The sequence below is a fragment of the Cyprinus carpio genome, chromosome A16 (assembly GCF_018340385.1).
Source record: "Cyprinus carpio isolate SPL01 chromosome A16, ASM1834038v1, whole genome shotgun sequence".
Lineage (NCBI taxonomy): Eukaryota > Metazoa > Chordata > Actinopteri > Cypriniformes > Cyprinidae > Cyprinus > Cyprinus carpio.
This window is the reverse complement of record NC_056587.1, coordinates 13,466,315-13,493,023: the sequence shown is the minus strand read 5'-3', so window position 1 is coordinate 13,493,023 and position 26,709 is coordinate 13,466,315. Positions and strand designations below refer to the sequence as shown.

Genomic DNA, 26,709 nt, shown 5'->3' with positions numbered 1-26,709 from the left:
CAACAACCATGTTATGTTGCTGTTACTAGTGCACAAATGCTGAAGTGCCACAATGAAATTTGGCCTGTTAGCATCAAATATCAGTGATGTATGGAAACAGACTCAATCTTTTTTTATTATTGTCTGGGTCAAATAATTTATCTTTGAAGGAAACGACTTATAAATCATTGCTGAATGAAACAAGGAGACAAAGGGTTTTGTTAGCGATGGCGTGGAGATGAGTTTAGCAGTCTCTCATTGGCTCTGAGCGCATTTACTGCATGAAGCCTTGTTTTACTTACTAAAACCATTTAGACAGAGACTGAAGTGCATTATGGTTTGTATAGAATTTGCTGACTACAGTCTTCAGCTTCCAAATGCCTTACAAATAGATTTGGAAATTGTGAGATGTGGTGCAATGATAGTATTTTGAAAATAATAAATGAAGGCTCTAAATGTACAGGTGTTTATCTGGGAATTTAGTCATCCTTTTATGTCTCTGAGCTGGGCAGTTTGCCATGTGTAAGTTTACACATGTAGTGTGTGTGTATTAATGCCGGGACTACTATGAGGCTGCTCTGTTCATTTGATTATATATATTTATTTACCTATATATAATTAGATTATATATAGGTAAATAAATATATATTGTATTACATTACAGCAATTACCGCTACAGTGTTTTTTTTTGTTTTTACATTGTTATTTGATTTATTTTTCACTTTTATTTTCTATTTTTAATCTATTTAATTATTCATATTCTTATTATGACTGTTTTATTAGAATGTAATACAAAAAAATGTACATTATAAATATTTTGAACAAAAAAAAATTATTTATATATTAGTCATGGAATAGGATATTTTCACATAACAGTTTTACCAGTTAGGGGTTGTTGTTGTTTTAATATCTGTTTTAATGATCTACATAATGTCTGTTTTAACAATCTTCATAAAAATGAATTGTCTTGCATTTTTGCAATTTTGACAACTCTGCTGGAAACTGTCTCACAGAAGTGTTCGCTACTTGCTTGTGCCTTTTTCCAAAGTACAAAATGCAAATAGAGTCAAAGGAAGTGCAGTAAATGGAGAGCTTTAGTTGTTATTCCAGTTTATGAAGTTTCTTCATTCTCAGATGCTGATCTGTTGATCTAGATAACTCTTACAGAATCAAACCAAGTAGCCTGTTTGTAAAATGGGGTTTTGCTTCTCCTGGGGCACTGAGTTGTTTTAATATTGCCTTGAAGAGCTACATTCCCAACACTTTCTGCCCTGTCTGGAAGTAAAGGCAAATAAGGAGAGACAGAGTTCATGCAGCTCTCAATGTGCTTGGGTGTGTCTGTCATTGTCTGGCTTGAATTTTGGTGGAGAGGACCAGTAAAGCTGATCCCCAGCCAGCTCTTTGTTTGAGTTTTACAACAGAAGCAAAGGTGCATTATGGATCTCATTGAACAAGGCGCCAGAAAAAAAAAAAAACAACAAGCTTTGGTGACAATGAGACCACAATGCACCACAATGTTTCGTCGGCTAGTAGTTTCTGTCTTTTTCTGTCTCTGTCTCAATCACATTTATTCAGAATAAATCCCTGAAAACTATAGTTAACTTTGTATCACCTCAAATATTAAACAGTATTTAGTTGACAGCAATTTAACTTGTTCTTATGCTAATATTTACATCTTTTTACCACTGTTGTGCTAGATCAGGAGGTTATGATTTCATTTTTCATCTTCCTCCTGAGATGATGCACTTCAACAGATCTGAGAGCATGCTGCGATTATGACTCACTTTCTCTACATCCTGTTTATATCTGCCTAAGTTTTTCTTCCAAATCCTTGAGCAATTACTCTGTCGGTCTCTATTGACTGTTTTCCTGCCTCCTGCTGCAGATATGTCAGAGTTTAGACTGTAGTTTGATTAGAAGGACCAATCTGAGGCCGGATCTCTGGGCAAGGTTTCTTAAAACTTTAGATGAGATTCTGAACTCAGTTAAAATTGTTTACCTTGAGTGCTTTGGCGCTGGAAAGTCTCTGGAGACGAAAACTTTTATTGCACTTTTCTGTTTTTGTAGCATGTCTGAATATGCAACACCATTTTATATTACTTAAAGGATTAGCCAAAAGGATTTACCAAAAATAAAATTTCTCTGCATGTGGATCTAAACTTGTATGACTAGAAATTATTATTTTTCTTTTTTATAATATAATGGCTACTCTTTGAATGTTAAAATAACATAGAAGCACCATTTAAGTATAATAAAATGATTTATATGCTATCTTCCACGTCTTCTGAAGTTATACAATAGCTTTTGTGGGATCTGTTCACTAAATCTCTACAACCACCATAGCTCTGCATTGTGAGTTCATGAGAGAAGTAGTAATGTCTGATTTGTGAACAAATCATTCCTAAAACTTAAGTAAATTGATCCAATTTACAGAACTGCTCGGAGGTGAGTTCCCCAAAACATCATTAGCCAATTATGGTCATGGTTAGCAACATAATTGAATGATTCTGTGTTTTCAATGAACATTTTCAAACAGCATTGCAAAGTTATGTGGTTGAAGTACTCGACCTGTGTTTAGAAGCATAGTTCTAGTATCACATAGACTTTATCATGTTCTTGACCAAAATAAGCAAGCTAACAAGTGGTACAATCTGTATCTCTCATTTCGTATACAGTATATGCAAATTTAATTCTATGTCTTTAAGTTTATCAAGAGAATGAAAGTGGCATTTTTGAAAAATGTGCATGTGTGAATGTGCTCTGTGATGCAAGAGTGAACGTCATAGTACTAAGTCGTCATAGTAGTCATTAGATTCCATGTTCATTATTTACATCAAACAATTTGACATTTATGCAATTTCTAAACAAATTAATTATAAATAATAGTTGTAGTCTTTAACAGTTTTTTTTTTTTTAAAAACAACATGATGGTTTGAATGACGGATGAGCAACATAGTTCTGAGAAATTCACCCCTGAGTGATTCATTCACAAATCAGACTGAATAACAACTTTACATATGTCATGTATCAATGCATTTATGGTGATGTTGTTTTTTGTTGTTGTTGTTTTTTTTTTTTTTGCTTTATGATTTTGTTCATAAAAATAAAGAAACGATTGGATGCTTCAGGAGACAACTGTCATTGTGAATACAGTGATCGATTTTCCCCCTTGTGTGTTTGAGTGATATGTATACACAACAGCTCTAGGCAGCAATGCAGATCTCTATTCTTCTTGCATTGCGTTGAGTGACAGGCCAGCTCTCTATGGAGCCACATTGTGTTGTTTACCTGTCCTGTTTCCCTTGTCTAGGTGTCTGGGACCTCGAGAATTGCATCAAAATATGATGGACCTGAATCTGCTCTCTATATTTCACTGGGGAATCAGTTGGTTGCTCTGTACTGTTCTTTCAATTGTTCTGCTGACTGGATAAATAACCAGAGAAACCACTGAATTGGCACTGCAGTCCATTCAAAAAATTTTCTCATGAAGATCTGTCCTCAAGAGAGACACAATTGTGGGCGTGCAGATCATTGGCTATTGATTTTGAATCTCATTTTGGTTGGTTTTTATCTACCAATGGGAGAATTAGAGGCCACAGTGTTACCACATAATTTGCTAACTGATCATACAAGGGTTGTTATTTGCTTTTCTGCACGTTAAGAGTTGTGTTTGGCTGTGGAAACGACTACAAAGTAATGATAACAATCTCAGGCCCACATTGAGAAGGAAAAAACCTTCAGGATTGAACACCCACAACCACCCCATCTGTGAAAGTCTTTTAAGGAGCAGTTGGATGGCCCCCTCTGCAGGCTGAAACGAGTGCATTTAACTAGCCACTTAACATGAAATGGTACTGTGAGGATTTGGATTGTTTTGTAAGGATTCTTTGTACTTAAAACAAATGGCTTTGAGCTTATCTTTTGTTTTGTTGTGTTTCTGTGTTCTGAAGAAATAGGCCTATACACTGATTTTTCTGTTATGTACAGATATGGGGTGAACTGCCTTATCCAGTTTGAGGATTTTGCCAACATCAACGCCTTCCGTCTGTTGAGCAAATACCGCAACAAGTACCTCACGTTCAATGATGACATCCAAGGTATGGGCACAAAAAGAGACTTTAGTAGCACACTGCTTTTTAGGTTTTGAATTTTCTGTACAAAGTTTATTAAAGCACACAGAACACATACAGTCTAAGTTATGCTTTAGGTTAATAAAAAGAGTCATAATGTTATGCTTAAGCTGGTTCTCAGTCTATAGTCCAGAAATCAACGATTGGAAGTTAGTCATTCAGACCATATCTCTCGATTTCCTTCCTACTGCTGCTTAATATCCCTCTTGTATTTATGGTTCAGTAGCAAGGGGTGTTTATCTTGAGTGCATTTTTTTTCTATTTTCTTTTCTACCATCCTCCCCTCTCAGTCTTTACCCATTGCAGGCACATTCCAATCAACAACTTGAAAACAATCACACTATGTTGAATTAATCTCACCGTTCACAGAGTTAACCATATGTCCACTGGAGTGGAGCGAGTGGAGCTGAGCGGGCGTTTTCAGTTGATTCTATATGGGAGCTATTGATTTTGGAGTTTATTGTGCCCATATCAGTGCTTGTTTCATATTTCATATACAGTTTGCACATTTTTTATGCATTTAGGTCAATGATTCTCAACCTTTTTCAGAAGGTCACAATATTCAGGCATGATATTTCTGGTATCTTTTTATTGAATTAATTAACCTGGTTAATTTAATATTTTAATTAACTTTTATTTATTTTATGATTCCAGAAGTTTTTAATTTATGATTTGGAAATATGATTTCAGTTTACACCTTCATTTTATGTTTTTTTTTTTTTTTTCAGTGTTTTAATTTAGGTTAGTAGTTATATATTATATATATATATATATATATATATATATATATATATATATATATATATATATATATATATGTATTTATATACAGTATTTATTTATTTATTTATTTACACAACAGTTCTTTAGAACTCGTAATGAACTAGTAACAAAGTAACGTTGAGTTGCTTCTGTTTCAACAAAGAACCAGAAAGAGCAGTTGTGTGTGTGTATATTTTTTTATTTAATTATTTATACAACAATTCTTTCTGGTCCTCGATTCTGATTGGCTGAGAGCCTTTTCCAGGGGTGCGATATTCAAGTGATACAGGAACTCCAACCATTTCACTGTCTGTATCAGTCCGCTTGCTGTATTTTTCACAGCAAGTATCACAGTGGGCGCCCAAATCCACTATAATTTTATAAATAATACTGTTTTTGTATCACGGAATGTAGTTTTAAGAGTTTTTCAGGTAATCACATTATAGCCTTGACGTCATTGAATTTCAGTTGTGCGACAGTCATTCGGCGTGTACGGATACCATAGGAATAAATGAGAAGTGCCATAAACTGTATCCCACCTGTCGCAAAAAGACTTCTTTTGCTGTACATTTAATTGACTCACCCCCAAATCAGAAGATCTCCAACATTAAGAGCGGATTTGTTCTTTGACAGAATATATAAACATCTGCTTATTTCACTCCTTTGACAACTCCATATTGACTCAGCTCATCCTTTTGTGAACAGCTTTGTTGTTTACCTCAGAGATAAGATAATTCCTGAGTGAAAGATATTTGTGTTTCCGGTCCCATAGGTACTGCTGCTGTGGCTGTAGCGGGACTGCTGGCTGCCCTTCGCATTACCAAGAGCAAAATGCACAACCATACCATTGTATTTCAGGGTGCAGGGGAGGTGAGTGTGTTGGCTGCACAGATTCACAAATAACAGTTTAAATGCCAATTTTCCAGTATTTTGATTGTTGTTAATCCATATTGGGTGAACAGCAGTGCAAGGACGCAAATATGCCACGGTTCGTCTTTTCTGTCAATAAAACTTTAAAAATGTTTAAAAATATTCTTGTGTCTTTTAAGATGTATGGAATGAATTCATTAAAGATTCATAATTTGAGTCAAGCTGTGAGATTTTTATTGAAAATTGCACAGTTCACACATCTCTTTAGATGTGTTCAAGTCTATGTGAAATATAGATTTGTAACAGCATTTTTATATTTTCAGGCCGCAATGGGCATAGCTGAGCTCATCATTATGGCAATGGAGAAAGAGGGGCTTCCTCGTGAGCAGTGTATAAAGAAAATCTGGATGGTGGACTCTAAAGGTCTTATCGTTAAGGTGAAGTTATCATTAAAGGTTTTTTACATTTACTGTTGACATTCAAACACACCATGTGGTTTACATTTACATTAAGCAGATGCTTTTATCCAAAGCAACTTACAGTACATTCAGGATATACATTTTTTTTTTACCTAATGTGTTCCCCTGGGAATCAAACCCACAACCTTTTGCGCTGCTAACGCAATGCTCTACCACTGAGTCACAGGAACATATTGGAGCTTATACTCTTCTTGTTCAATCTAGTTAATTGATTGTCCATGAATATTACTGTAGGTCTTCATTAGATTTTTTAAAAAACTGATTCAACTTCAATAGAATTGTTATTTTAAACTAAACAGATCATTTTGCCCATGTTACATTATTAACAACAAAGAGATCAGAGAGGTTTTGATAGTGACACTTTCACCTAGACGATCTCGGTTACACCAGTTGCTGTCCACTTCCTTGGAACTTCTTGGAGTAAAAATCTTGCTTTAGGGCAAGATAGTGATGGAGGAGCTCTGTGATCTCAGCAGTTTTCACATGTCTTGCTCCTTTCTGCCCCCCTGCAGCCTGGTGCTATGTCTTCAAAATTTTACTTAGATGCTGTAAAGCATGAAATATCCAAAAGTATTTGGGTATTATACTTTTTTTATTGCTTTTGATTGTACTTTTATTTTGAATGAAAAGTGCATACATTTAATTGCTTTAGATAAAATATCAAACCAAATGCCATGTGCTAGACCTTCTCAAGAATCTTTTGATTCTGGACCTTTTGTCAGTGCTAACCTCACTTTTGTGTGCCATTTCTGATTATTTTCAACCCACTGGTCTCTTTGTGCCTTCATAATCTGTGTTCATTATCATTGCGGCGAGGTGTGCTGTAGTATGTTGCCGATACACTTTCATCATCTGTCTTTTTCTCTGTTGTCATCTCTCTGTCTCTCATTCAGGGTAGGGATCACCTCACCCATGAGAAAAAGAGGTTTGCACATGAGCATGCTCAAATGAAAAAGCTTGAGGATGTAGTGAAGGAGCTGAAACCCACTGCTATAATTGGTATATATATATATATATATAAAAATAAATATACGCTGCTGTTTTCCCAGCACTATTGTACTCAATTTCCTCTCTTCTCTTCAGGGGTGGCAGCTATCACTGGTGCTTTCACAGAGGAGATAATCAAGGCTATGGCATCGTTCAATGAGAGACCTATAATCTTCGCTCTAAGTAACCCCACCAGCAAAGCAGAGTGCACTGCTGAGCAGTGCTACACACTCACTGAGGTGCATTTGAGGAGTCACATGTGTACATTTGTGTGAGAGAGTGAAACATTTGGTTTCATTTATGACTCTTTGTGTTTTATATTACAGGGACGGGGGATATTTGCAAGTGGAAGTCCCTTTGATGTGATAACCCTTCCCGATGGGCGGAAGTTCTACCCTGGTCAGGGCAACAACGCTTATGTGTTTCCTGGAGTGGGGCTGGGGGTCACCGCTTGTGCAATGAGACATATCCCTGAGGATATATTCCTCATTACAGCTGAGGTGATCAAATCTCTCTTGCTATTTTCTGTCTGTCTCTAAAGCCCCATTCAGATGATAATAGTTTCTCATGGGGACATCTGTAAAAATAAGTCTGCATAGTTCCTCAGTGATAAAACTCATACGTTCGATTGAAGATACATTCATGGTGGACGTGTGTGTTTGTGATCCTACAAACCTGGAAATGTGCTTCTCATGTGGTCAGTCACATGTTCAGTTACAATGCTTGGACAGTTATTTAATAATAAGAAACAGGGTTGTCAAAATTACCGACTTGAGTACCGGTGATACCAGCATTTCTTGCTAGCATTATGAGTGCTGATGAGCGGATCCTTAAACACCTCTGACTGGCCATTGTGTTCACATGCTCAACAGATATGTCTGTGATTCGCTACATTGAGTGCTTACACAGATACACATGGGAACGTTTTGATCCATGTATCAGTGGATCCCTAATAGATCTGCTCTTAGATGGATCCGCTGATTGAACTACTCTAAATTTACATGCTTGAAATAAACCATAAAATCCCATTACAATATGCGAACGTTTCCATCTTATCACTGTGCGCAATGTAATGTATGCGCAATGTCGTCTTGCATTTTGCTGAACTTATCTGTCAAGCTGTCTTCCGTGCTTCACCTGATATCAGCCAGACAGTGTTGTAGTCAGGTACTGTGGATGGTTGCATCAGACGGGGTAAACAACAGAGCTGGTTTGAATCTCAATGAACCACTGTCCTGTTCTGCTGAAAACAGAACTGCTGCCCATTGCAGCCTAAAAGGTTAGTCAAGTCCATACAGCCCCACATGTCATACCATCATGTGCCAACAAAGCAGAATTATCTCTTTAGAATCACTCAGAGTGGTGTGACGTACTCCGAGCTTGAATTGGATCACTTCTCATGCTCCAGTGTAGCTGCAGTGGGGATGTCTGAACTTCAAACAGCATTGGGCAGCAGGAGGGAATGCTTAATTTCTTAGTCCCTGCTGGTCCTACTACCCTTTTGTGTATTTCAATAAGTTATGGTTCTGGACTATTGAGTCTCAGGAATGGGATGTGAATGTAAATTGGCAAAGTGGTACACAAAGCAAACTAACTGAGAGAAATAGAGGGAGAGATGGGGAATGGATGTAAATAAAGCAGTAAGATAATGAGCAACAAGAATAATGATTAACTACAGCTGATGGTGGCTGGAGAATTTTGTTGTCTATATTAATTAGGTCTAAATTGGAAAATGACAAAAGCTTATTGTGATGTATTATGCCTTGTTGTTATTGCTGGTCAAGGTTGCTGTAGTGGAGCCAAAAGGTTCGGAGATTATTAGTATTTACAAAAAGAAATTATTTTGAGGGCAGCACAATGAAGCTCCACAGCTGTGCTTTTGTTTTAGATTAATTAAACCTGCAGGAGCTTCTGGCAATTATTTAACCAGTTGACCTGTAGATCTAATTCTGTATCACTTAGTGCTGTTTAGTGTTTTTTATATACTATTATAGAATTCATCACTTTTGTATGTTGTCATTTTAGTTTAAGTTTTAGTAATCTTGTGTGCTTTTGTCATTTTTAGTTAATTGCAGGTAATTGCCAAGGCAACATTTCTAATTTTCATCTCTGTATTTTATTTCTGCTGATCGAACCAGAAATTAAAATTCTTTCATCATTTACTCACCCTCATGTTTTTCCAAAACTGTATGACTTTTTTTTTTTTCTGCTGAACACAAAAGAAGATAATTTGAAGAAAGTTGATAACCAAGCAGTTTCAGGTCCCACTGACTTCCATTGTATTTTTGTGCATACAATGGAAATCAATGGGAACCAAAACCTACAAACATTCTTTAAGATACCATCTTCTGAAAGTCATACAGGTTTGTAATGACATGAGGCATGATTCTCATGACAGAATTATCATTTTTGGGTGAACTATCCTTTTAACAATAACAATACTGGTACCACAGACCAGAGGCTGAACTGAAAATCCGGTTTGAGTCTAGGCCAAATAAATCTTTTAGTTATTAATTTGGTCTCTTTCTGTTTTTGATTGAATCTTGCTGGTCACAGGCAAGAAAAACACACTTGTTCCTGCCTGTGTAATCCACGTCTCTAACCAGTGGGAAAACAGGATGAATATTTGATGCAGTTATATCACATAAACAAACAAGAGAAGAAGAATTAAGTTTCTAACACTTGTGCGTGTGCACATATGGTGCAATTAGACATATTGTCTACATGTTCAGTCCATTAAAAGTCATCAGTTTGACCTGTGTTTACAGGCTATAGCGGAACTGGTGACAGAGAAGGATCTTGCAGAGGGGCGTCTGTATCCTCCTCTCAACAGCATCCGGGAAGTTTCATTCAAGCTGGCTGTGAAGGTGAGCACGACTCTCAAGCTACAGCCGTGATTCATGCATATCGCTATTTACAGATTCTTTGTGCTTGTGGTTTTTTTTTTACGTAAACATTTTATGTGCATCATGACAGATCGTGGAGTACGCCTACAAAAACAAAATGGCAATGCTGCATCCGGAGCCACATGATAAAGAGGCTTTTGTTCATTCGCTCATCTTCAGCACAGACTACGAAGAGTTTGCAGTGGATTCGTACAGCTGGCCTGAGAATGCCATGGCTGTCCAAATGTGCAGACTGTGACCTCCCAAAATACACAGACCAGAATGAGATTTAGAATATGACAAAATACTGTTTTAAATGTGATTTCTTGACATGTTTATAATACCGCACAGTACTGTAAACAAAAAAAAAATCTTTAATAAAATGTATATGTATAATATGCTTTAATCAGACCATAATTATCAAGCCCCTTTCAACTTTAAAATACTTGTAATATCTAAATCTTTCCTAATGAGTCACTCTCTTCAATAAAAGCAAAATTCTGCCTCCAGATATAAAGTAGATATTACTTATAAAGTAGAGATTCTTGCATCATGCACATTATTTTAAAATCATAACCAATTGCTGTAGATGTCTCTGCAGCTACTAATTAGTTGGTACACTTCCTGTAGCAGTTACACTGAATCTGTTGAAGTGCTTTTGTTGAAAACATTGGCAGAACTTAATGAGCCATCATTGCTGCCAGCTGAGTGCTTTATAAAGCCTTTTTTGATGCCATTGTTCTTAGTATGTATTTATGCAGGTGATGTATTTAGAGACAACATTGTCTTAATTATCTTTTAAAATGCCAGGTTTGGAGTGAGACCTGAAGACAAAATTATCTATTTCAATAAAGTCTCTTTAAAAGTCCCTTTAAGGCAAATCAGTTCACTTGGCGGCCAGTTATTTTCCATAGTTAGCATTTTAGGTGAGAATTTCTGTATAAAACAAAATAATAATTAAAAAAAACTTCAACATTGCCAACATAATGGTTTGATAAAAGTTTTCAAATTTCCAATAAAACCGGTCAACAACTGTAAAAATAAAATTTGTCTTTTTAGCTAAAATCACTTTTTCCGCCTTGTTCAACTAGTGCTCAATGAAGCTGTCTGTTCCCCCCTCTTGATCTATTTGGCCACTGTTCCTCTGTAACCTTTACATGACCGTAGTACAACTTGCTTTCCTTTTCAAACAGAGTACTGTGTAATATTCATTCATTTCCTGTGATCAATGCAAACACTCCACTTATTACATCACTGTGGGTTCGGCCATATAAACATCTCAATTACTGCAATTCTTTGCACATTTACCAAGTGCTGAGATCTGTGCTGCTGGAATACCCTCAAAATCTGTGGATTTATGACATGATGTTTTATAAGCAATGTTCGGGAGGAGCATGTTCAAATGATCTACCCAGTCATCTTGACAGGAGGCCTATATATTCATAGCCGACCCACCTACATTCCTCGACCACCCCATCTCCTCACTCTTGGCTTGATCCTATTCCCAGCTAGGGGCACGGGGGGAGTAGTCTGGGTTGGGGCCAAATTCTGAGCTCGGAGCCCTCCCCTCAGACAGTACGCCAAATATGAATAACCTTAACTCTATCTGATCATACTTGTGAAACAGAAATTATAATCTAAGACTATATTCTTTAGTTGCACATTTATGTCATTCCTACAGTGGGAAACGATAGGGTTTCCTTTCTTACAGCAGCCATCTCAGGTGATATATATCACAGATAAATGTTTTAAGAAATCTCAATAAAGATAAGGAACCAACACTGCGAGATCTACAGCCCTCGATGGACTCTAAGATAAAGGCTTTGATTCATTTTTAATGTCCTCAAAACAAGTTTTCTGTATCTGCCTGTCATTTCATATGAACTATATGCACAGATATTGCTTTAGTACATTAATGGAATCTAGAGTGTTCATTTTTCAAAGAAAGGCCACTGATGACACATCATACAAATGTAATCAAGGTAACATCCAGGAACACTGCATGATAGTACCATTTGCTTTTCATTAAGGCTCCTTCATTTAAAGAGGAATCAGGGAGTTTGCTTATGGTGGTGCAGCTATGCCAATGAATCTCATTAATACTTTTTCTCATTCAAAAGATTAAATGCTGGTAAGAGCAAAATTTCCCTATGAAAATGATCAGAATGTAGGCTTGAGTTTTTCCCTTTTTTTATTTTGTAGCTCAAACAGAGGTCACTGTTCAATTGCAACGAAATGCATATTTGACTAAATAAACCTTGAATAAGCAACTTAGAATAAATTGTACTAATGCATAAATGTAAAATATAAAGGTTTTTCTTATTTTTATTTTTTATTTTTTTGCCAATAAATTCACAAGGTGAAATAAAAGAGGTCCTTATGGAGCACTGATTAAACCATAATTCCTTAAAGGTATAGTTCACCCACAAATGAAAATTATGTCATCATTTACTCACCCTCATGTTGTCCCAAACCTGTATGATTTGCTTTTTTATGTTCAACATAAAAGAAGATATTTTGAAGATTGCTGGTAATCAAACAGTTGGTGGTTGCCATTGACTTCTGTATAGTAGGAAAAGAAATACTGGACGTCAATGGCAACCACCAACTGTTTGATTACCAGCAATCTTCAAAATATCTTCTTTTATTTTCAACATAAGAAAGCAACTTATACATGAACTATCCCTTTACGTTTCAGTTTTTTTTTTTTGTGAGACTGCATATATATGCATATGTAAGTCTCTTAGGCTCACCAAGGCTGCATTTATTTGATCAGAAATACAGTAAAACACTAATATTGTTAACTATTTTTACAATTCAAAATAACTCTTCTATTTGATATCTATCTATCTATCTATCTATCTATCTATCTATCTATCTATCTATCTATGGTTAATACTGTTCAAAAGTTTGGAAACGTTACAATAATATCTCTTAAAATGTAATTTATTCCTGTGATGGCAAAGATGAATTTTCAGTTACTCCAGTCTCCAGTATCACGTGACCCTTCAGAAATCATTCTAATATGCTGATTTGTTGCTTAAGAAATATTTCTTATAATTATGCATGTTGAAAACAGGTGTGCCTCATTGATATATCAAGAATAATAGACTTCTTTCAAAAGCAAAAAAAATAATAAATGTAACGTTTCTAGATAGATAGATAGATAGATAGATTTTTCTAACGACAGTTAGGCTATATTTGATGTCTTTTGATATGTTTCAAATTTTCTAATTCAAATACCTAAATTATGCCACTGTAAATGTATCACACTCTTTCCACTTCAGTGCAAATAATCAAAGTTAAAAGCAGCACAACTAGTACAGTTTGGTTGGCTATTGAAGAAGGACCGAATGTGCGACAAAATCCTGGTCAATATTATCAGTCAATGATATCGAGTTGGAGTGAGTCACTGACTGGTAACAAGTGGCTGTGTGCGCGCTGGTGAGAGTGGAGACGCCAGTGCGCACTGTGTGTGGTATGATGAGGATGCTGAAACCTACCAGGACTTTCCATGGACATACAACTACGTGTAGTGTTACCGCATTCAGCGCAGTCTCGTCAAAATGAAACCCAAATGATGAGCGCCATGGTGGAGTCGGAACCTGTTGTTTGGAACTTTACGCTCAAATTAGACAACAGCACGCGCGCTAATGAGACAGCAGCAGGATATCCAGCAGATGAATATTATAATATTGTTCACGTCACGGAAACCAAAATTCTTCCTGCATTTATTGGATTTTTGTGCTCCACCGGGCTTGTTGGAAATATTCTTGTTTTGGTGACTATTTTAAGGTAAGTTTACAGGTTGACGAGGCAAAACTATCTTTTTCATTAATTTAGCATTTGTTCAAATATAAATAAATAAATAAATAAATAAATAAATAAAAACTATACATTTACTTAATGACATAAAATAAAATAAATTCGTTATTACATATAGAATACATTCTTCCCTTAAAATGTACTATGCTATACCTCTACCTGGAATGGTATTTGTGGTTGAAGATTTTCTTTTTCTATATAGACAAATACCTGTGTATAGGTAGTTAAAGAAATATGACAAATTTCAAAGAAAAAAAAAATCTAATGTAATCAGAACATAACAAATAATAAAACATGTTTATGAAGATTTACGAATGTTTTTGAAATCATTATTGAATTTGAATTGAGTTGGATTTGATAACTGTAATAATTGGATAGCTTAAATGAGATACTGCCACTATACATTTAATATATGATTCCTTTTCCATGCAAATTTAATTATAACCCATATGACAATAAAAGATCGTTTAATTTGATAATTTTAAAAATATTACATTTTCTTAATCAAAATGTTTTTTATTAGCCAAATCACAGATTAATGAAATATTGCTTTCTATTTGCCTGATTTCTTTTCCACATTACATGTACAGTATGCAGCACAGATTTGTTAATTTGCTTTTCATAATGAACATAATCACTGAGCATCAAAAATTAAATAAAAATGCAAAACACATTTTTTTTTTTTTTTTTTTTTTTTTTTTTTTTTTTGCTTGTACATACATACGTACATACAGTGGTGTAGTCTACGTGAAAAGGCGTAGCTATACCCACTAGGAAAGGTCGAGGATTTCCTTATACCTACTGCTGCAGCAGATGACACCAACGTTAACATTACAGAAACTACAGTAAATGAGCCAGATGAGGATGCTACTATCCTACGCAGTACAGAAAACCATGATATATCGTAACGTTACCTGGTAAGTAAAAGTAGCATATAAGTTATTATTAACCGTGACTGTAACAGCAGGGTATTGATGGCATATAAGAACAATGCGGTCGCTTTAATGCACGAATCCAATAACTAATGATCCACATCCGATTTATTTCTAAATAATTTGTTTCGATGATACTAGCCATGATGTCATATATTTTTCAGACACAACGACAGGGCTCTCTGTCGCACAAAATAGCTGGTAATCACTGAATTCTTTCCTGTTATCTTATGCTTGAATGGTGAAAAATGCTTGAATGTTTTGATTGGCAAGGCTTAAAACGTTGTGAAAAAAACATGCAAATGATAAAGTTTAGTGAGGAGGCAGGGCCAATGGGAGCTGTGACGGATCATTTGTCCCGAGCTTCTTTCACATGGACAGTCAATATTCTCGAGTCCTGACCTGGGCACGATCAAATATGTTAGCTTTGCTTGGGAGCATAAAGGAAATGCATGCATTTATTTGTAAATTTAACGAATTGAAAACGAAAGTAAATGAGAGTTGAAAGACTTCTTATCCTATGGCTCCCTCTAGTGCAGTGGTTCCCAACCACGTTCCTGGAGGCCCCCCAACGCTGCACATTTTGCATGTCTCCTTTGTCTGAAACACGCAATTCAGGTCTTGGAGTCTCTACTAATGAGCTGAGGATCTGAATCAGGTGTGTTTGATTAAGGTGACATGGAAAACGTGCAGTGTCGGGGGGCCTCCAGGAACGTGGTTGGGAACCACTGCTCTAGTGGACTGTAATTGTCTTTCAGATGGGGCATTTTTGCTCAACCAATTAAATTTTTATAATTTTATTTATTTTTTGATAATTATTTATACAAAAACTGTAAGTCTGATCAGTTAGAAAAGATATAGCAAAAAACCTACAGATGAGGTCAAAGGTCTCTGCAGAGTTTGGTGCTAGTAGAATTAAAGCCCTAGGAGGAGATACAGTATACAGTTAAAAATCCTGGGTCTTAAAAGAATAATAAGATGTTTAAATAGTATAACAGTATGCTGGCTTTCTCAAGCCAACATAACTAGCTAATAACTTCACTAACTGTTGTGTGGTGCATCAATGAATGTGGGAGAAGGAGAGAGATAAGTGTATATGTGTGTGTGTGTGTGTGTGTGTGTTTGTGTATGTACAGAAGTAAACAGGACACAATGTTTGTGCAGCATTTTTTCTGTTTATGATAGAATGTTTGTATTTTTTTGGTTCATTTTGTGATGGAGGTGATGATTGGTGGTTTGAATTGTGGAATTATTATATGTGTTTCAATAATTGCCAGCTAATAAAACCTGTGCTTCAAGGATCATATTCATATAACATCTAAGGATAAATGTAGCTCTTAACTGGCTGAGTTAGATGATTAACAGTAGAAAATTAGTCATTCAGGAAATCAGTTATATGTTGCAAAGACAAAAGAAATGCTCATTGATTTTAGACATAAATATTCTGTTATTCAGAATACTGTTATTAAGGGACAGGCAATTAAAGTTGTGGAATCTTATAAGTATATTGGCAGTTTGATTTATAATGAGTTTAAATTTGTAGCCAGTGTGGAGATGATTGGTAAGAGAGCACAACAACGACTATATTGTCTTCCCAAATTGTCAAAATTTTATGTGGATAAGACTCTCATGTCCCTTTTTTTTTTTTATAAATCTCACACATTTTCTATAATATGTTGGTATAGCAATCTTAGTGTTAAGGCTAAAAATGCTTTGTCCAGAATAATAAAGGTTAGCAGTAAAATTTTAGGTACTGAGCAGAGTAGTCTAACTGTGGAAAGCCAATTCCATTTTATCAGCCAGTGATCATCCCCTGTCCTCTGAGTTTGAGTTTCTACCTTCTGGTTTGCAGCTTAGATTTCCTTTACTGAAGAGTAATCGTTACAGATGCTCATTTATTCCTACTACAATATTCATGCTAAATGTAGGTAATGGTCAGTATTTATTTATTTTTTTAAATATCCATTATTTTATTTTTATTTTTTTGGTGGGGTGGGTCGTAAATTGTATTACTAGGCTTGTTTTTTTGTATAATTTTTGTGCTCTTTATGTTGTTTGTATGTCTTTCTGCAAAACTAATTGCCCCTTGGGGGACGTGAATAAAGTTGAATGAATGAATGAATGAATGAATGAATGAAATATGGCACATAAGGGACACACCAAACCAATATTGAGGCTAATGTGAAGAGTGATGTGAACAGTGAACCATGGCACTGGAAATGGCCGATACGAGTAGCCTTTTTAATTAGCTGTGGGGGAATTCCTCAGAAGATTTTCACAATTAACCATTACCCAACCGCATTGGAGCTGTCACTCACTGGAGGTTATGTAACCCTGTTTGCAACTTGCAGTTTTTCTTTTCACACATTTCCTTGTTGTTTCTTTAGCAGTATCTCATCAAGGGACCACAGATCACAACAAATTCTTTCTTGTCCTTCTTGTAGATCTGCCAAAAAGACTGTGCCAGATGTGTACATGGGGAACCTGGCTGTGGCCGACCTGGTCCACGTGACTGTCATGCCGTTCCTGATTCACCAGTGGGCGCGTGGAGGGCACTGGGTGTTCGGCAACACGCTCTGCACCATCATCACCTCTCTTGATAACTGCAACCAGGTGGCATGCGCTGCAGTCATGACCGCTATGAGTTTAGACAGGTTTGTGATCAGGGAAATATTAATACCATTGTTCTTCTCATGCTCAAAAGAATTTAATTAGATTTCCAGATAACTGTCTTTAATAAAACAAGCATTAAGTGGGTTTTCAGCAAATATAACAATACACATTTTACAAGTGATTCATTTTTCATTTAAAGAGTCATTTTTATTTTGGTAAAAGTAGATCCATTTAAATAAAAATTTGTATCCTACTCAGATTGTCTCTATTGCATTGATGCACTCAAAATCAAAAATGCATTCATATAGACTCCTGCACCTAATGTGATGAGAAATGTTTGTGACTCATCATTTGATTCGGTGTCCTGATGCGTGATATTAAAAAATATTCAATGAGAAGTAGCCTTTCTGAATCACTGATGTTAAATTTAAATTTGATGTCTTCTGAAAATAACAGCTCATGCTATGAGTTCTAAGAAGAAGAAAAGGAGACAACTGAATCTGAGGCAGACTGCCACACGGAGAAGTTGTTAAAAGGGCTTTATCTCTGTAACTATAAGGTTTTGAGACGTTTTCTTTTACAGTGGTTTTGTAAACTGGTTTCAACATAAATGTGTGTAAATGTTGTCCTTAACCCTCTAATACATTAATTATTACATCAGGAAGGAAAAGGAAAGGAAAACGTGCTTATTGTTTAAAAAAAAAAAAAAAAAAAAAAAATATATATATATATATATATATATATATATATATATATATATATATATATATATAACTGGATGAATAAATATAATTTAATAAATAAATAAACATTAAGCTTTTCTCTTCCCCAAAATTATGTATTTTGATATTATAAGAAAAATAGTTTAATGTTTATTTAACATATAAATAAATGCATACTGAATATTTTATGAATTTTTATTTATTTATTTTTTTTTTATTTTTTTGCATATATAGCTTTCCTCCTTTGAGGGTTACAAATGTATTTCAACAGAAAATAGTAGTAAATTCTTCAGTGGTACTTGATGCATCACCTCTGTAACACTGTGTTAGACAACATGTGTGGCTTTATTCACAAAATTACTGTGGTACAAACAGGCAGGGTTCAATCACCGGTGACAGGTATGTTACAGGCAGAGCAGAGACATAATCACAAAGTAGGCAGTTGATCAAGGCAGGCAGCAAACAGTTTAAACGTAATCCAGGCAAACAGGGCGATAAAGGTCAGGGGTGCTGTTATGTTTTCTGGGCCCCCTGAACAGCATATTGACTCATGGATCCCCCTCTGTAAAAATCGCATTCTGGGCCCCTTCTCCCTCATTGGGCCCTTGGAATCCTCCTAACCTTCCCCCCATTACTGCACCGGGGGGAAGGTTAGAGTCATAACAAGTTACACAGTTCAGGGTCATACACAGGGAATAACGTTCAGAATCGTAAGCCACGGCAAAACAAAACCTCGCAAAGAGAGTGTGTGAGCGTGCTGGCTAAATATTCCATGGGATAGGGGACAGGTGTGAGTGTAATCAGCAGCACCAAGTATGGGATGATGGGAAATGGAGTCTGTAAAGGGATTAGTACTCTGGCTACAGCGCCCTCAGAGGCTTGATTTGTTTCATCCACTTTCATTAGCCATTTTTTTTATATATATATATATATATATATATATATATATATATATATATATATATATATATATATATATATATATATATATATATATATATATACAGTTCAAAAGCAGCCACAGCGATATAATTATAGGCAAAGATGTAACATCATAAACTGAAATATTAAAAAAGCTTTCATGAGAGCAGAGTTAAACAAAAATTTCAATATTGTATTTTTAACTATTGATAAATTGTAGAAGATTTACATATTGAAACAAAAAGTGTGATAAAACAATTAATTGCGATTAATCGCCTTCAAAATAAAAGTTTTTGTTTACATAATATATGTGTGTGCACTGTGTATATTTATTATTTATGTATAAATACAAACACATGCGTGCATATATTTAAGAAAAATATTTTATGTTTATATATTAAATATATTTATATAAAATAAAATATAATAATATAAATGTATATACGTAAATATTTTCTAAATATATATTGTATGTGTGTGTATTTATATATACATAATAAATAAACACAGAACACATATATTATGTAAACAAAAACTTTTATTTTGGATGCAATTAATCGCGATTAATTGTTTGACAGTACTAATTTAAATACAAATACAGTATTTTGTATTTTGAAAATACACAAAATACATGTAAAATTGGCCATCCAGTGCAGGTATCCCCTATAGGCTAAAATCTATCTGGACCTATTCTGGAGAAAGAAAACAAACAAACACACATTTCGATGTGTACAACTGCTTAGAAACTTTTGTTTTCATTTTACATACCTCTTAGGAATTGCAAAAAAAAAACAACAACAACAAAAAAAAAAAAACAACAACATTTATTTAATGTTAAGTTTATTTTGTTCTATATAAAGTTTTTTTAAAATGAGAAAGTTTATCTAAAATTTAAATTTTAAAATTAGAATTCATTTAGATAGCATTTAACACTATTTGCTCAAAAGCTATTAAGTCAAAAGTGTAGGCCTACTTGCCTGCGTTCCACTCTCCACCCAGAACATCACATTCTACTGCTCATTCATTCTTGCTTCTTTTTCCATTTCAACGTTACAATAATTCCTGCCCACTAAAAGCTGCACGAATATAGTCTATCTATATAATGATTTAGAAAAAGTTTAGTCGATTCACACTTTATATCATTGCCACAATATGTATTGTCATATCACCCAGGCCTAACATGCAGTAATGCTTTAAACACATTTGACAAGCTAGTTGATAAAAAAACAATAATCGATTAACTATTAAAACTGATTTACTAACACTATTCAATGCTCTTTTCTTCTTCCATGTTAACTGAAGGCAAATCTGAACGATGCACTATTTTAACTTTATTCAACAACTACAGTTGACCATGACATACTCACCTTCTCTTATTCCATAAAAGTCACTCACCCAATGCTGGATGGAGCTGTACAGCTGCAGCTCATGTGATGAATACTGGAGGAAGGGGGCATGTACATTTGATTTTTCCCCAAAGGCTTTTAAATACAAAATAGTATTTTGTATTTCAAATACGTATTTTAAATACATGTATCTGAAATACTGCCCATCCCTGATCGTGCACAATTATGGCCAACAATTAAGTGCTGTGCAAATTCAAAGAGCGAAATATCAAAATAAAGAAACAATAACATGAAATAAATAACAAGGAAAAGAACAAAACAGATGCCTCAAACAGTTTCAAAAGAAAGAAATAAGGCTTTAAAGATCTAATTTTAGTAAATTCAAATATATATATTAAGCATTCTAAGTGCAGTTCTGAGTTTTTGTGATTCTTGTTTTGTTTGTTTTGAATTATGGATTTTGGATATTGTTTCCTTGTATTGCAAATTAATTGCTGCACATGAATTATCACTCTTTTGTCTTGGTCTTTTGTCTTCACACATTGGTTTTGCACAATGTATAATAAGGGGCTTGCCTATTTTGTTCTTCCTTTGCATAGTAAGGAGTGCTATATGTTCTATATGAATATTTCTTCAAATTTAATATTACATTTTGAGAATTATAATGGATGATTCTGAGGAAGAATCTCCTAGACCAGAGATTTAGACAGTGTTATTTGATCATCGCCAGGGAGCTGCAGTTGGCTGTTAATGCAAACCCTCATTTCCCACAATGCAGCATCTGCAGTAGCCCCTTATCCTCCTCTCCTTTTTTTAAAGAGGTATATTGTTGGGTTTAAGTAGACAATCTTAACTGTCTGATGCCATCTTGCCACAAGACGTTTTAATACTAACCTCACTTGCAGCTGCTCACTTGCTTTTTAAGCAACAAGGTTGTCTGTCCTTTACAGTTATTTTTCAGATTGTGTCTTCGCCAGCAGAGCAATGATGACAAGAGAAACATTTTTAAATGGATTATTTTGCTTCTCATAGATGGCCAGACAACTAATTAAATGATAAAACCACACATATATGGATATATATATAGATATATATGGAGAGTAAAATCTATATTGTTTTTTATTGATGTACTCCAGATACCTGGCCCTTGTTCATCCATTTCGCTTGTTGAGTCTCAGAACCAGATCCAGGACAATCCGCATTAACCTGTTTGTGTGGGCAGCCTCCTTCATCATGGTTCTGCCAGCCTGGGTTCATGCTAAAGTGATCCGCTTCAGGGACGGTCTTGAGAGCTGTTCCCTTAACCTGGTCTCTCCCAAAGAAGTGCTCTGGTAATTGGTTCTGCTTTACTTGTGTATTATTACCTGCTGCACAGGTCTGATTATCCTTCCTTCTCTCACCCTCTGTTTATTTTTATTGACATAGTTCTGCTTTGAAGTCTGAATTCTATCCTTCTGTTACTCTATTGTTACACAATCTTCTATTGAAAAGAAAAAGAAAATGGCTCACAAACAACTGGCTGTTTTTCACATACCATTTTCAGAATTTTCAGAAATGCTACAAAAGCCTACAAAGTTATATAGAATTTTTTTTTTTTTTTGCGAAATTCACTAAAAAAAATAAGTTATTTTCTGTTATTTGCTGTGAAAGATGTCATTCAGTATAGTGCCGCATTGGCTTATAGTCACTTAAAAGCAACAAAATAAATGTTTTTTTCACAATGTTTTTTTTTTTTCTGTCAGTATCTTTTCCCCTTCAGTAGAAAATTGCATGTACAGAAGTCTGTGGCTCTGAGGAATCCAGCCTTCTTGTTTAATTAAAATAAGTGGGATGAAACATACTGTAGAGAGGGAGATGTGAAGGGTTTAAATATGTGTCCTCATATATCTGTAGGTATACACTCTACCAGACTGTGACCTCCTTCTTCCTGCCATTACCTCTGATTCTCATCTGCTATATACTGATTCTTTGCTACTCCTGGAGAATGTATCGCAAGAACAAAAAGGCTCACAGGTGACTTTACCTTCATTACAGCAAGTACAGTATGTGATATAAAACTGCCAAATCTACTAATTGAATTGCTTGTGAAGCCTGTCACTAGCTTGACTATTCTATCTTAAGTAGGTCTACACTGGTTTCGTTCGTTAATGTTTAATTCGTCATCCATAAAGAGAATATCTACTGCAAAGTGAATAAGTGAATTTCTTGTATGAAGCTGTCAGATGTGATATCCCTTTTGCGAAATGTTTTAGTTTTAGATTGACAGTGCATTCTGATGTAGATTTTTTTGGGCTAAACCATGAATTATAAGTAAAATCTATTAAAAATATTCTAGGTTCAACACAATGTTTTCCTAAAAACAAAAATGTATATACAGTGGACATAAATGTAACCAATATTGCTTAAAAGCGCTTACATTTTTCTGTTAAACACTGTGTATTATTTGAGCTGTTAAATTTTTTAAATAAATATTTTATACAGTTTCAGGGTTTTAGGTTTTATGGAATTATATTGCCATACCTCACTGTAACCCAGTGTTTTGCTTTTTTAAAGAAAAGGAGAGACAAGTGGACATTAATTTTGCTGTGGTCAACAATATGCCACAAATGCTATCGACTGAGCTTAGAACTTGAAGTGAAACTGTACCTGGCGAACTGTGCTTTTAACTGTAATTTGTATACTTAGGAATATATATTAGAACACTGACCCCCGGTTTCAAAGACTAAAATGTAAGTCTGAGCTGTTTCAACTGAAAGAAACTTACACTGATTGATCTTAGAATATGTCAGTGCCCTTGTTTTGACTCAGCATGCACACCAGTAATGTTTTTTTTTTTCAAATACAGGCTTATAAAAATTACTTTGTAAAATGTCCTAATTGAACTATGGCCTAATCCTGGTTTAGTCTAGGCCCTGTCTGTGAATCCAGCCCTGAGTTTAATTACCCTAAACTTAGATTTAATGTTTAGGAAATATACTGTATGACCAAATCCTACATTCCCTACTTTCTCTCAGGTATAACACCACCCTGCCTCGGGAACGTGTGGTCCGCCTCACTAAAATGGTCCTGGTTCTGGTAGCGGTTTTCCTGGTCAGTGTTGGGCCGTACCACGTGTTGCAGCTAGTTAACTTAAGTGTACCACGCCCCTCATTAGCGTACCACACCTGCTACTACCTGTCTGTGTGCTTGAGCTATGCCGCCAGCAGTATAAACCCCTTCATCTACATTCTGCTGAGTGGACACTTCCGCCACAGGCTGGTCTGTCGGGATGCACCCAGCATGCCGAGTGTGGAACGGGAAATCCAGGCCCCCCGCTCCAGTTTTTAAGCTGAATTCACACTGAAACACACATAACACTGTAAATGGATGAATCAATGCATAAGCCTTTGTTGGTCTTAGGCAAAGTGCACTTGTTTTGGAGAAAGATTCTTGTTTCTTGTTTTCAAATCTAATTGTTGGGAGTGATTTTATAAAGGAGGCATTAGCTGTTTTACATCTGCATGTATGCATGTCTTGCACTTTTTACAGTAGGCCTGAGTTGTAAATGTTGCGTTATTATTGTTTAATGTGGTTTTTGGCTCCCTCTACTGCTGAGTTTAAGTAATTCACTCTACATTCTATCTATCTATCTATCTATCTATCTATCTATCTATCTATCTATCTATCTATCTATCTATCTATCTATCTATCTATCTATCATTATGCCTATAAACCTTAAAAAAATTTTAAACAAGTCTTTATTTTGCAAATGTTTAAAGTTCGTTTTTACAAACTACACTTTTCTTCCTAAAAATTAAATGAAAATGTATTTAGTCTTGACTTTTCAATATTGTTTTTTTCTTTTTTATCTATTTCCTTTCATTTCAAATTTGAATTGCAATTATGCCATTCAAATTGAGAAACTGTAATTGCATTCTTAGTTGAAAATGCATGTTCGATTCAATTCTGAATGACACACAACCCTGCCTTTAATTGAAATTGAATTAATGTTTTGAAGGGCATTTGGCAGTATCAGGTCGCATTCAATTGTGGTCTGCAGTATTCATCATCGGAGAATACAATATAATAATAATTGTTACGTGTATAATAATACGTTACGTGGTTGTCTGTTATGGTGGTGTATATTCCGTTAGGTGTTTTGGTGTTTTTTCCTCTTTGTGTCTCTCTGCTGCTCTACCAGGTGCTTGCTTACACCTGCTGCTCGTTACTGTGAAGAGTCTGCACACTCAACAGAAGCTTGCAGTGACATTCGAACGAAAGCCTGCCTTCCAGAGTGCTGTGTCCCTTACCTGCCTTCTGCTTGTTGTCCTGTATAGAGTTGAGACTGTGTAATTTTCTTACTAAGTTGAGGCTTATTGTAGCCTGTATAGAGCGTTACCATCAGTTCTCATTGTTGTTACTACCTTATGCTCAAACGGGCTGGAAGCTGTAGGGAGGTGGGTGCCAGTTTAATTTTTGGAATATGTTTTTCTCCTGTTTTTGGTTAATGTAGCCTACATTTCTTTTGTTTTTGTTTTCTTTTGGTAGTTAAAGTAGTTTTACTCCTTAAATTGTCAGAGGGTACTTTTTGTTTATTATTTTGGTATGCCCCCTCCTGAAGTCTGCTTTGCTTCCTTTCGGTTTGCTTCGTCAATTATATCTTTTGTTAGTAAATCCCATAGACTGTAGGTATCCCTGTTGAGCTGAAATTGAATGTGTCTGTCGTGCAGGGCAGGGGACGGGCACACTCCAGTGGCGGCTCATCGGGGGAGCCACAGCTTCCCCAAATTTAGAAAATGGGAGGAGGACGTTTTAATGTTAATAAAATGCACAATTCATTTTAGGTCATATCTCAGAATGTGTATTTTTATTTATTTATTTCATTTTTTTTTTATATTTTTGTTTTATAATTTCACAGCTGTAATACCATAAAATGTTACTGAGGTTGGGCGCCACTTTTCTATCGCTGATGTAATTACTACCGCTAATAATAGAGAAGGGGAGGAGGAGGCCGGGTCAAAGTGTGTCGTTTTCTGACTAAAAGCAACCAAAAAGCCATTTTAAAGTGATAATAATAATAATAGTAATAATCTGCAGGGATCCCCAGACCTATACAATTAGTGTGCCTCTATTTTAAAACCCACGAACGGAAACTTCTCATCTCACTTTTTTCTTTCTTTTTTTCTTCTCTCCACAGTTTACTCCCCTAGACAGACCTTACACCTGGGACGTAACCATAGACTGTATAAAAACAGGACGTAACATAAAAATTGTGTTCAGGGCACAGAAGTAGACCACATTGTGTCCTTGTACTATAATATTGCCATGTTTTATAGTTTCAAGCTTGACTGTATGTGACGTTTATAAAATGTTATATTTTATTATCTTGTGAATGTTATGTTGTTATGTGGTTAAAAAACCATCATACCAGCAATATGTTAAGTTCCTAAAGATTGCTTTGTACTGTACAGAATGTATTGAGGCGTGTGAGCATGTTTCCACTCATCTTTTGTGAGTGCATTACCATTGTTACAAACAAAAAAATAATAATATTGCTCGGGACAAAAAGTTGCCATTGTGGAGAAATGGCATTTTGGGATTGTCTGGTGTGAAAGTGGACGTCATGATGAAGTAGCTGGCAGCAGTGGTGTAGTCTAGTACAATGATATTAACCTTGTGTGATATTCTCACCGTTCTGCACAAATTCCCATAAGCACCACCACACTCACTAATTCATACTATATGTAGCTATGTAACTGAGAGCATTCTGAAAGACTGCTTATGTGATATCAACATGTCAGTTTATTATAAGCAACAGAAGACTTATCAGCCAGTGACAATGACAGCTGGGGAGACTGGACTGATTTTCTACAGTTTAGTGTTAATCAGTTAACTTGGTTTATCTTCAGAATATGGTCTCTAGAGAATAGTTTTTGTCCAATGGTGTCTTTAGAAAAGGTTTTATCGAGTGCCTGTTTTTAAATTCCCTGACTTTCAGTCCACAAGGTTGGTCAGGTGTTCTCATCTCTCTCATCATCTGAAACAAGGAGATATAAACATTGTATTCGGTTTAACTGCTGTAGACACACACATACACTACATGTATGTTATCTCTCCCCTTCTCTCGCATTCACTGATCCACCACACTAGCATTACTTACACTAACAACGATGTTGTTACATATCCTCAAGCTTTTTTAAGTGGGTATACGGAAATCCTTCACCTTTTTCCTAGTGGGTATATGGCGTATACCTGCGTATCACGTAGACTACACCACTG

The 26,709-nt window shown here is 35.4% G+C and overlaps 2 protein-coding genes across 2 annotated transcripts in view; both read left to right on the top strand.

Moving 5' to 3' along the window:
• Positions 1-10,488, top strand: part of me1 (malic enzyme 1, NADP(+)-dependent, cytosolic) — a 64,990-nt gene extending 54,502 nt beyond the window's left edge. Inside the window, exons 7-14 of the mRNA XM_042772805.1 lie at positions 3,967-4,076; positions 5,644-5,741; positions 6,065-6,178; positions 7,114-7,219; positions 7,304-7,446; positions 7,534-7,707; positions 9,976-10,074; positions 10,184-10,488. Of these exons, the coding sequence (XP_042628739.1) occupies positions 3,967-4,076; positions 5,644-5,741; positions 6,065-6,178; positions 7,114-7,219; positions 7,304-7,446; positions 7,534-7,707; positions 9,976-10,074; positions 10,184-10,351 (1,012 nt within the window). The 3' untranslated portion in view covers positions 10,352-10,488. The remainder of the gene's footprint in view (positions 1-3,966; positions 4,077-5,643; positions 5,742-6,064; positions 6,179-7,113; positions 7,220-7,303; positions 7,447-7,533; positions 7,708-9,975; positions 10,075-10,183) is intronic.
• A 3,054-nt stretch (positions 10,489-13,542) lies between these two features.
• On the top strand, positions 13,543-26,083 carry mchr2a (melanin concentrating hormone receptor 2a). Its single transcript, XM_042772804.1, has 5 exons — positions 13,543-13,887; positions 17,294-17,503; positions 21,588-21,782; positions 22,345-22,464; positions 23,466-26,083. The coding sequence occupies exons 1-5, from the start codon at positions 13,607-13,609 to the stop codon at positions 23,776-23,778; spliced, it is 1,119 nt and encodes a 372-aa protein (XP_042628738.1). The 5' UTR covers positions 13,543-13,606; the 3' UTR covers positions 23,779-26,083.
• Positions 26,084-26,709: the final 626 nt, after the last annotated feature.